The sequence below is a fragment of the Primulina tabacum genome, chromosome 14 (assembly GCF_025594145.1).
Source record: "Primulina tabacum isolate GXHZ01 chromosome 14, ASM2559414v2, whole genome shotgun sequence".
Taxonomy (NCBI): domain Eukaryota; kingdom Viridiplantae; phylum Streptophyta; class Magnoliopsida; order Lamiales; family Gesneriaceae; genus Primulina; species Primulina tabacum.
The window spans coordinates 18,393,853-18,406,509 of record NC_134563.1 but is presented as its reverse complement, the minus strand read 5'-3'; the positions used below and the strand labels follow the sequence as shown (position 1 = coordinate 18,406,509).

At 37.1% G+C, this 12,657-nt stretch overlaps 1 protein-coding gene across 1 annotated transcript; it reads right to left on the bottom strand.

Annotated features, from left to right (window-relative positions):
• Window positions 1-264: 264 nt before the first annotated feature.
• On the bottom strand, window positions 265-3,106 carry LOC142523824 (uncharacterized). The gene is made up of 6 exons (XM_075627556.1): window positions 3,008-3,106; window positions 2,576-2,743; window positions 2,014-2,155; window positions 1,514-1,899; window positions 1,142-1,457; window positions 265-950 (listed from the first exon to the last, which is right to left on the bottom strand). Exons 1-6 carry the CDS (start codon window positions 3,104-3,106, stop codon window positions 265-267), a joined length of 1,797 nt encoding a protein of 598 aa, XP_075483671.1.
• Between the last annotated feature and the right edge of the window lie 9,551 nt (window positions 3,107-12,657).

The following is a 12,657-nucleotide window of genomic DNA, read 5'->3' as shown; positions in this document are numbered from 1 at the left end:
AGTGTCATACCATGCTCTCGGGGCCTGTTTTAGTCCATATAGAGCTTTGTGAAGTTTGTAAATATAATCAGGGAGAGTGTGATTAACAAAGCCGGGTGGTTGTTCTACACGAACTTCCTCATTTAATAACCCATTCAAAAATGCAGATTTAACATCCATTTGATATACTTTGAATTCCTTAAATGCTTCAAATGCCAAAAATATTCTAATGGCTTCTAACCTGGCTACTGGGGCAAATGATTCATCAAACTCTATACATTTCTCTTATCTATAGCCTTGAGCTACTAGTCTAGCCTTGTTTATTATAATTAAACCATTTTCATCCATTTTATTCCTAAACACCCATCTTGTTCCAATCACATGAGTATTATTAGGTCGAGGGACTAGATGCCAAACCTTACTCCTTTCAAACTGATTAAGTTCCTCTTGCATGGCCTCTATCCAATTTGTGTCAAGTAGTGCATAATCGATTTTCTTAGGTTCTATCTGAGATACAAACGCAGCATGCATAAATTCATTTATCATTTGATTTCTATTTCTAAGAGGAGTAGTCGGGTTACCGATGACCAGCTCTAGTGGATGATCCTTTTTCCACTGGAGACATGGTCCATATGGATTTAACTCGGTTGGTTGAATGATTTCCTCTTCATGCTCTAGTTCTTCTTCTATTTGTGTATTTTGCGTCTGTTGGTTGTCCTCTGGTTCGTTCGCCTGTTGAGTTTGTTCTTGTGCGGTTGGATTTTCTTTTGATATGTTTTCCCCTGTTTTTCTCAGATCTACCTCATCATTACTTCTTGCTTCAAGGTTAGTAGCATCAAATTTATTTATTAAATCATGTATACTATTACTAATATTCTCATGACATATAGAAGATTCATCAAATACAATGTGTATGGATTCTTCAACAGTGAGAGTTCTTTGATTATAAACTCTGTATTCTTTGCTCACTGCTGAATATCCTTAAAAGATACCGTTATCAGCTTTTACATCAAACGCGGTGAGATGTGTTTTGCCATTAATATGAATACAACACTTACAACAAAAAATGTGAAAGTATCCAACTTCTGGTTGCTTGCCGGTCCAGATTTCATATGGAGTCTTTCATGATTTTTATTGATCATGGACCGGTTTTGAGTGTAACAGGCTGTGTTAATAGCTTCTGCGCAAAATCTTTGTGAAATACTAGATTCGGCTAGCATGGTTCTAGCTGCTTCCTTCAATGTGCGGTTTCTTCTTTCAGCTACTCCGTTCTGTTGAGGTGATCTAGCCGCTGACAGTTCATGTTTTATGCCATGATCTTCAAGATAAGATGACAGGTATTGGTTCAGAAATTCAGTTCCTCTGTCACTCCTGATTCTGTCAGTTGCTTCGCTTTTCTCATTTGAAGTCTTTTGAGCAGCTTGATTAGATGATCGGCGGTTTGATCTTTGGAGTTTAGAAATGTTACCCATGTAAATCTGGAGAAATCATCAATTGCTACAAGAGTGTATTTCTTTCTCTCTAAGATTGTTACGGGTATTGGTCCAAACAAATCCATATCGAGAAGTTCCAGACATCTTGCAGATGAGTTTCTTCTTCTGCTTTTGAATGTTGAGCGGACTTGTTTTCCTAATTGACAGGCATTGCAAATTCTATCTTTGGCAAAATCAATGTTAGGCAAACCAGATACAAGTTTAAGTCTGCTAATAGTAGAAATGGATTTAAAGTTGAGATAATTGAGTCGCTTATGCCAAAGCCAATTTTTATTTCCATTTAAGGCAATAAAGCAGGTAGGTGCATTAAGATAATCATAATTCCATTTTACTTTATATGTATTTTTCTCTCTATGACCAGTCAACATGATATTACCAGCTGTGGTTTTAACAGTGCATATGAGTTTTTGAAACACAACGGTGTAACCTTTGTCACATAGTTGGCTTATGCTTATCAAGTTATAACATAGATTTTCTACAAGAAGCACATCTTTAATGATAACTTTGCCATGGATAATCTTACATTTACCCACAACTCTACCTTTAGAATTATCACCAAAGGTGATAGTTGGACCTCTGTAGTTGACTATTTCTGTTAAAAGATCTTTGTTTCCAGTCATGTGTCTAGAGCAGCCACTATCCAGGAACCAGATGGATTCTTCCAGCTTCTTTTTCTTTGTTGCCTGACATTATTGAAATAAGATATTGGTACCATTTTCTATTTGGGTCCTGAGTTTATTAGTCCTTTAGGAATCAACACTTGAATTATCTTGAAGGATTTTTCATGATGTGTCCTAAAGTAAGTGTTGTTGTGTGCATAATCAAGTGGTGTATGCCCTGCCTTTTCTTTTTCAGTATGTTGTTTCGACCATCTATCATTGTCACTCAACCGGTACCTCTTTTGAACAGGTCCACTGTTGTGGTAATGGTTAGGTCTAGTTTTTGAATGATTTTCCGGTTGACCCTGATTTTATGCTGGCCCAACATGAACCGTTGTGAATGGTTGTTTTTGGCCTGCGTCTGAGCCATGATCGGTTGGTTTTATCATTCTCAATTTTTATGTATCCTAAACCACATCGCCTTCTGTTTTTTTCAAGATTTACATTCTGAGTTCCTTGATCTTCAGTCTTATCATTTTCATATACCATACTAGATCTGAAAAATTTAATTGGTTTTAAACTGTCTTTCTCTAGTAGCGGTTGAGTTGATGCTCCAGAGGTGCTGCATTCATTAATGCTATAACGTAGTCCGGTTCTTTCTCTGGCCGGTTTCTGCATTTCATGCATCCTTTTAAGAGAAACACAAGACTTGTTCCAAGTGTTGATTGTATTTATCAACCGTTTATTTTCTTTTAACGTGGCATGGAACAATCTTCGCAGGTCATCGTTCTCAGCTGTTAACAGACTTAACTTTACTCTCAAACTCTCAACCTTTTTTTGCTACGAGCAGCTAGAGAGAGTTAACTTGTTTTCCAAGTTTTGTTTTTCTGTTTTAGCTTCATTGAACTGCTGTGATAGCCTCTTAAAGTAATTTACCATATCGTGCAGTGCGGTGACAAGATCTCTTCGTGTGAATTCATTAGAGTTAAAGTCAAATACCATTTCATCGGTAGAATCTTGATCTTCTTTTGCCATGAGACATTCCACTTTCTAATCTTTGCTTTCACTTGAAGATTCTTCAGAGATGGATTTTTTTGATTCTGATTCAGTCCATTTGCCTTGATCTTCTTCTGCAACTAAGACTCGCTGATTCTTCTTTTTGATAAATCTCTTCTTTTCTTTAACTCGTCTTTTGTCACTTGATCTCTTTTCATCTTTTCTTGGCCTGTTGCATTCTACAATTAAACTGTCCTTTCTTTCCACAGTTAAAACAAGCTTGACCATCATCAGTATGGTCCTTTTTGAAGTGAGGTTTATTCATCTGTGATTGATTCTTGCACATGAATTTGCTGAATTTTTTAACAAATAAAGACATGGCTTCATTGCTTAATTGCTCGGCCTATTCCTTACTTGTGGACTCTTCGACCAGAAGAGTCACTATGATAACTGCCAAGGCCTTCGTTTGTTGGGAGGTGGATGGATCTTCTTCAGTTCGTATTCCAACCTCGAACTCATACGTTTTAATGTCGGCGAAAAGATCATTAAGTTCCAGTTTGTTCAGATCCTTAGATTCTCGTATTGCTATAGTCCTAACATCCCATTCTTTGGGAAGAGCTCGCATAACCTTCAAAGCAATTTCTTGGTTAGAATATTCTTTTCTTAATGAAATGAGTTCGATTATAATACCACTGAATCGTTCGTCAAATTTCGCTAAAGTTTCTCCTGGCTTAATTTTTGCGTTGTCGAACTTTTGGATGGCAACAATTAATTTGTTTTCTTTTGTCTGATCGTTGCCTTCAAATAATTCAGTGAGCTTTTCCCATATTTCGTTAGCAGTAGTGCAGGTCTTGATTTTGGCAAACATATTTTTGTCCAAAGTCTTGTAGAGGATGTTTTTTGCAATATTGTACAGATTTGCCTTCTTTTCGTCCTCAGCTGTCCATTCTAATCTGTGCTTTTCTACCATCTGAGGAGCACCTTCGGTTGTGGCAGCAGCAGTATTTACTTTCAAGATTCTCATCCGCCCATCAGTGATAATATACCACATATCGTCATCTTGGGCTGCTAAGTGTGCCTGCATACGAATTTTTCAGTCATCATAATCTTCTTTAGAAAACATTGGAATCTTGTTGAAAGATGTCATACGTGTTTAAGAGATATCAGTGTTTGAGAGAACCCCGCTCTGATACCACTTGTTAGGATCGGGAAAGAGTTTAGAGGGGGGGTGAATGAACTCTTTCAAACTTTCTTTCGTTTTAAAATGTTTATTTCAACCGTTTTCTAAGCGGTTGAAAATTCTTCTCAAACGGTTGAAAATGTGAACCACTATTAAGTGCGAAAAATGGTTCACAATCTCCAATAGAAACTTAAACACGTTAACAGGCTTAAACAACAATTAGAGACAAAAAAATGCTTGCGATAAGTAAAGTGATACAAGATTTTTTATGGATGTTCGCAGAATGAAAACTCCTACGTCACCCCTTCTTCCTTCTTAGGAAGATTTCCACTAAAAGACTTTGGCTCTACAAACTTTTTGCAACAGCCCACTCCAATCAGGACTTATCACACTGCCTGTTTTGGAACTCTTAGTGATCACTTTACACTATTGGATATTTAAGAACTCTCAATTCACCAGACACTAAATCAAATAACTAAAAGATTACTGATAGGAACAATAAGTTTTGGTTTGAGTAGCACGAAATCGATCCTTAGATGATCAAATGTAATTCTTGTTCAAAGCATGCTGAAAGAGCGTTGAAGTGTGTAGACTTTTGATAGCGCTCTAAGATCATTGTATAAGCTAGCAACGAGATGTTTAGCTGTAAATCGAGATAGGTTTTTAGCTATCACACTCCTCCGTTAATATACACGATCTTGTTAACGGTCGGGAAGGATACAGCAACGTTAACCTGATCCACTAAACAGATGAAGTCGTCTTTATGAGCATTAATTGATCTTCAATAAAAGCATTTAATATTCCTTTTGCTCGGCATAGTTCTGAAGCGCTTTTCCTGAGGAGTTCCTTTTAAGGTAACTGTCTTTTAGCTTCAGAACTTGAAGTCTATACTTTTTCTACCTTTTCTGGGATAGAGACATAAATGCAGATCATTCTTGGAACTGATGTATGTATACGTTGACTACAAGGCGGTGTAATACATTGAATTTATTAAGCCGGTTAGAGAATGTCTTTGAGCAATAAATGGTTCTCTTTAATGATCCAGTTCTGAGGATCATTTAAGTCCAAGCTGAATTTGCCAGCAGTCTGAAATAAACGGTTGAGACTTCTTTGAGCTTTAGCCGGTTAGAAAGATATTCCATCTGATGAGCTGGGCGGTTGAACTGATGCATATCACATATATAAACTGCAGCTGTGTATGTGCTGTCTAGTTTTTGTCATTCACCAAAATTCTTGGGAATATAATTTCTTAACAATATGTACACCACGCTCATGGGCCAAAACACCATCTTGCATGCGTGTAGTAATGAGCTCCTTGAAAGTGGTGTGCATCATTTTATGAGTTTCATGCACCATGCAACATTTGAACGTGCATTCGAATGCCAGCAGCATTCATCATTTCCTCAAACTATCTCTACAGTTTATTTGACATAAAAGCGAGCATGTTACACTTTAGCGTGCATACTATGGTCCTACCATCTTGCATGCTTTGTCAGTTCAGCATGACTGACATTAGTGTGCATGCCATTTTCTTCAAATTCAGAACAATTTTCCCAACTAGTCTTGAAAATTATATTCGGTTAGCTTGTTAATAACAAAAGTAGATTACGTGACAAAATCGAAAATATACTGATATGGAAACAGAATAATGGTTGCTGATTATTTTAAAATAATTTTAAGATATAAAATAAGGATTTCATTTTATAAATTTTCCTCCCACTATTTTGACATTTCCACCATCATTTGATGAAAAAAGAAAATTGTATTCCATTAATGGGCACGTAGAGTCCAATTAGCCAATTATAATCCCGAATAATATCAGCCAATTATAATTTCTAAAAGGTATAATCCAATTGCATCACTATGCAACTTCCGCGTGTTTTGCCTCACGTTTAATAAGGACCCAATAATATGACGCCGTTTATTTTCGCGTGTCAAACCGACACATCAATATTGAATTGTAGTGGACGGTCGCCAAGAGTTCCCCCAATAATATGAGCCGAGGTCATGGGAGTTCAACTCAATTCACATCATATGTCCGGTGGAAGTCACAGCTTTCGGGCGTCCAGGCCTCCCCAATAATATGAGCCAGACACTGTCTGCGGGTACCGATCAACATGCGACCCCGGTTGATGGAAGGCAAGAAAAATTAAACTCTTTTAGATTTTACTTTTGTGGTTTGATATAAATTTTGGATCTTATTAAAAATGAGAGATTTTAATTTTAAAATTATCTCATCATTTTAATTTAAAATCGCGTGCCACGAGTTTTTATGTTTGCCGGATTCATGCACTATATTATTTAATAATATACATGCATGCATACTACTATATATAACATATATATCATAATATGACATTTAAAAATAAAGAAGGATGATCGATTGCCAACACTATTAGATCCATGTGAGCCAGACATGGATCCAGGTCCAAAACCTAGATAAATAGCAGGGATGCAAATGCATTACAAGAGCTTTCAATATTTTACATGTCTTCATCTTGTGCATCGGGCCCACCATCTTCCAATATTGATCTCACACTATTTCTAATAATTATATTTAAATAGCCATGACACATAAGGGATACCTCTCATGGGGTGGGAACGGGCCATAAACCAGGTTCACTTTAATAATATCAAATATTAACAAAATGAATAATAACAGTAAAATATCCTAACATACACATAACACATCGGTCAAGGCAATCGATCATCTTTCATACTTTTAATATGAAATATTAACATCAATTAATTAAATAAATTTAATTAACTGATAAAGCATATATCTAATAATTTAACACTAACCACCACAATTATTAAAGAATTTAATAAATTAAATAAACACCTTTATTTAATTTCCAAATAAATCAATAATAATTGATTTATTGTAAAACTCATTTTTACCATAAATAATTAAAATCATATTCCAATTATTTATTTTACAAGAAAATTATTAATTTTTCAAAAATTAATTTTTCAAAATAATAATTTGAACTAATTTTCATAAAATATCAATTTAATCAAAAGATTTGAAAAATCAGAAAATCGCACCATAGGCCAAACAATTCAAGCCCAATAATCAGAACAATGCCCGAGACCTTCCCGGCCAGCTGCCCGCGCCGCCCGCTGCCCGATCGTATCAAGCACTGGCGGGCACGCTGTGCTTGCCCTGCATGCACAGGCGTGCGCATGTATGCCAGACGTTGCGCGCACGCTTCGCGCTGACATGCTGGACGCCGCGCGCACGCTGCTCGCTGGCGTGGCGGACGCACGCCCACTGCGCGCTAGGGTGCCCCACGCCGTGCGCGCATGCTGCGCGCTGGCGTGCCAAACGCTGTGTGCGCGCGCAACCGTGCGCGGTCCTGTGCGCACGGACTGCCCGGAACAATTCCGGGCAGATTCGAAAAATAAATATTTTTTTTTATTTCTGGAAAAATAAAAGTTTTATGGTTCATCAATTTTCTAAAAATTTTCTTGTGTGGTTAGAAAGAAATTATTCAATATGATTTAAAACTATACGATTTAGAAAGCCTCGCTCTGATCCACAGTGGGATCTCGATTTTCTCGTGTCCAAAATACAGCGAAAGTTTAAAATTTATTTTTATTTTGACAATAAAAATATATTTATTTCAGCACTCGTATGGTTTTATGATTAAACATTCATAGGGAGTTTTGAAGTTTATACCTTTGGTGAAAAATTCACACGGCACCAACTATTCCATGGTTAGCAGAGATAGCTCTTGATCAATTCTGTAAGGCTTGAGATTTATTAGTCTTCATTGATGTGATATTCGGAAGATATGAGTATGCATGACATGTAATGAGAGGCACTAAATGAAAAGATGAAGTGTTGCTTGAAGAAAGAGACCGCACCCGCGCTACGAGTAAGACCGCACCCGCGGTTGATGGAAAGAGAGTTGGAGATTATTTACAGAAATGACACCGCACCGGCGGTCAAGAAGTACCGCACCCGCGGTGCATGGCCAGTAGGGTATGAAAGTTGCTACTGGAGATTGAGCGCACCCGCGGTGCTAGGCCAGTAGGGTATGAAAGTTGCTACTGGAGATTGAGCGCACCCGCGGTGCTAGAGAGACCGCACCCGCGGTTCTACTACAGTAGAGGCAGCGCACCCGCGGTGCAAGACAGAGCGCACCCGCGGTCGCTGTTTCTGAAATTTTGGATGATGATCAGTACGCCTAGCGCACCCGCGGTGTGAGAAATACCGCACCCGCGGTGAAACGTGCAATAAGCACATTCAGCCATGTGCCTTACATGCAATGTGATCTATATAAATATATATATACCTACATGCAATCCAGGAGAATGAAGGAAAGAGCCGAGGGAAGTGCAAGAAAGAAATGAAGTATTCTTACGCCTTTTGTGAGAAATCCGTCCGTCTGTTTTTGAATCCGACTTCAGTACTGTGTTCCTATCGACGCAGGCTACAACTGGACGTAAGTTTGGTTACGTTTAGACATGATTTGAATTTATGATATTGTCAGAATTGAATATGAATCAGATATGATGTTTCTGCTACAGTAGACATTGTATAACTGAAGTCAGATTAAAGAATATACTGTTTATGAAATTGTTATGTATTTCAGAGGTTGATTTAGTTGAGATTCTATATCAGAGTTGTGTTATTATTCAAATTATGAGTTGAACTGGTACTGGTTATGAATTTGGTATTATATCTGTGATGTTGAGATAGACGGGGTTATCGTGACTGTATTGCTATGCCATCGAAACATCAGTAAATTGATATTGATCAGATTCAGTAATGATTTCGATTGTATCGTGATATCATTGAAATGAATTAGATTGTACCATGTTCAGATATGGATCAGATTATATACCGATTTGAGTATTAATCAGAACAGGTCTTGAATTGAGTTATATACTGATATGGTATTTATATAATTGTCATTATCAGATTTGGATATGGACAGATCGGAATACAAGACTTCGTCTTCATCAGACCGGGAAGACAAAAGTATAATTCATTTGAATTCGGGAGATACGACTCGAATCAGACTTGGTTGGAGTTTCCCTAAATCACATACTAGATTTATTATTTATATTTGATTATGATTATGTCTTGTTTATAGATTTATATTCAAGCATTGAAATAGGAGAGTCATTGGCAGACTTGCTAAACTAGACGTTCGGTGGTATCGACGCTTCGGATCAGATTCAATCCGATTGTAGACATTCCATACAGACAGGACCGAAGTCTAGGAATAAGACGTACAGTTACCCCGATTGGGAGGGTAGGTGACAGACAGTGACGTCTTATTCACACCGGGATCCCTAGAGTTAGAGTCGAGTCGAGTCAAGATATGAATTGAATTGAGTTGCATGCTTATTTTATTTTGATTCCAGAGATTATGGAATCCATTGTTACTGCATGCTTATTTTGATTTGGTTTCCTAAACTATGAAACCTATTGTTATGAATTTTATGCATGATAATATGCTTTATGATTTATATTGTGTATATGCATGTATACATGTTTTATACTGGGATTTATTCTCACCGAAGTATCCGGCTGTTGTCTTGTTTTGTATGTGTGCATGACAACAGGTGGGACAAGATCGGGGTCAAGAAGATGATGAGAGATTGAGATTAGAGTAGTGATTCCGGACTTGGATGTAGACTTGGTTTAATACTTGAACTTTAGTAATTAAACCTTAGACTAGTTTGAATTAGAAGCATGTTGTATAAGATTTGTATTATTATACTGGTTTGTATAATAGATTGATTCCATTACCTTCCGCATTTTAAAAGAAAAATTTTTAGACCCTGTTTATCTTAATTGATAATTAAATCCCAAGATGATTAAGAAGATGATTTGCGTCTGGGTCCCCACAACAGGTGGTATCAGAGCGATAGATCCTTTAGACTGAGATAGAAGAGAATGAGCGGGGTAGAGTGAGTTTTCTTTCCTTGCATGTGATTGCTAGCATGAGATTTATTTTAATGTTGACTTACATTGTGTGTGCTAGCATGACATTATGCTTTACTGCTTTAAAATACATGTTATCTAATTATCTGATTTGAATTGAACATATGTATTATTGAGTATGAATCAGATTTGATTCTTGATCAGCAGTAAGATGATCAGAGAAAGATTGGAACAGATTTGTAGTATTTGAGTACTAATGTTTTGATAAGCAGATATACCTCCACGGAGAATTCCAGAAAGGGGTAGTACTTCGACGGAACAGATAGATGTATCAGAAACTCAGATGGAAATACAGTTGGAAGAATTTCAGTTATTTCAGCCGCCGATTCTGAGTGGTGTCGAGACGTCTGAAGATTGTGAGAACTGGTTTGATGACATAGAAATACTGTTTGATTTACTTGATTATTCAGATGAGCAGAGAATTAAACTGATATTTCACCAGTTACGAGAGACTGCCAGAAGTTGGTGGATTACAAGTAAAAGAATGCTAGAACAGAGAGGTACAGTGATTTCGTGGGAAATATTCAGAACTGAATTTTATCGAAGATTTTTCTCAGTTTCGTACTGGGAGGACAAGAAAGCAGAGTTTGAGAAATTGAGACAAGGTCAACTGAATATTGAAGGATATGTTGCTAAATTCTCTACTCTACTGCGTTTTGCTCCTCATGTAATTGGGAATGATGAAGCTGTAGCGGATCAGTTCATCAGAGGATTCAACTCAGAGATAGTTGCATTGATGAATATGCAGCGAACTTACCATTTTGTTGATGCCTTGAGTAGAGCGAAGAGAGCGGAGGCGAGTCTGATTAGACAAATAAAAAGGGTGTGTGCGATGCAACCCCAGGTACAGCAATCCCCTCTCCGATTTGATCGCGGCAGTACGAGTGGAAAGCAAGATATGCTGAAAGCTCGAAAGAAGCCATTCAAGAAGTTAGGGAGCGGACTGAGTGGTTCGTCTAGCTCCAGTGGTTCCAGCCCGAGTTGTGCTGGAGTATATCGCAGAACTTGCGGAGAGAGACATTCCACAGAACAATGCCAGGGAGTGACTGGTAGTTGCCGTATTTGTAGACAGCCGGGACACCTTGCTAGCATTTGTCCTCAGAGAAGTTCCTGAAGATTTTAGGGAGCAGAAGACCGAGGAACAGACACCGGACACACCTGATGATAGAGTGGCCGGTACTGTTCTTTTATGATTATATTGCATAGGTATTGATATATACTAATGCATTCCCTACGATTATCTTTGACTGAGTTGCATTGAGATATGCTGTATCTGTTGAGTCTGATTGTACTGTAGTATTGATTCCCTTACTTTTTGGGAAAGAAAGATTGATATCAGAGATTTCTGTGAAATATTGTATACTACAATAAGATGAAAATGAGGTCGAGTTAGATTGTGATGTACTTATATTTCTGATTTGACTGCATTATTGATATTAATATGCTGAACAAGTACAAAATTATGATAGATTCCTTTCAAGAGAGTATAAGATTCAAACCAGATATGGTAGAGTAGAGATTCCATAGTAAGAATTCTAGATCTAGAATTCCTTGGATATCTGTATTGTCTATGACTCGGTTGATACAGAAAGGAGTAGATGGTATCCTTATGTATTCAGTAGATGTACTGAAATCGAGCCTAGCATTGACAGATTGCCAGTGATGTACGAGTTGACTGATAATTGCCAGATAAGATTTCAGATTTGCTTTATATCAGAAAGATAGACTTCAGAATTGAATTGATACCAGGTACTGGTTGTGTTTTAGAATTTAGTACAGAATGATATTGAATGAACAAAATGATACTGAATGAATTGAAAGATCAGTAGAAGAGTACCGACCAGGAGTTACATCTGATTTAGTGTTTCTCTTTGGCATGTTTCAGTATGTTCAGAGATATTCTGATGATTTCATGCTCGTTGTATCTATGATATTTTGATATATTCGCAGCATCTGATTGATTGAATCGAATATCTGAATATTGTACTGAATACTCTGAGAACTGTGATTATTGTATACAGAAATTATTCAGATATGAATCCTGCTTGAAACAGATTGTATTCAGAATATGCGATATCTGAAGTTAGTATACCGATTGATTTTGACACAGTTGAGATCATGATCAGTAGATAAGAATAATACCGATATCAGAAAGAGCAGAAATGTAAGAAATGTCAGAAATTTATGTTTGGTCTGAATTGACAGATTTTCATATACGATTGTTATTTTGTGTCTGCCTGAGTATTGTTATATTTCTACAGCTGTATTTGATACAAATCAATGTGAACCGTTGAGATTATATACAGTTCAATCCGAATCAGAGTTGAATTCGATAATTTCAGTAGATCAGAAATATAATCAGAATGTTTAGAACTTAAATTCGATAATCAGAGCAGAACATCGATCAGAGTGGCAGATATGTGATTTTGTTACTATATGAGAATGATT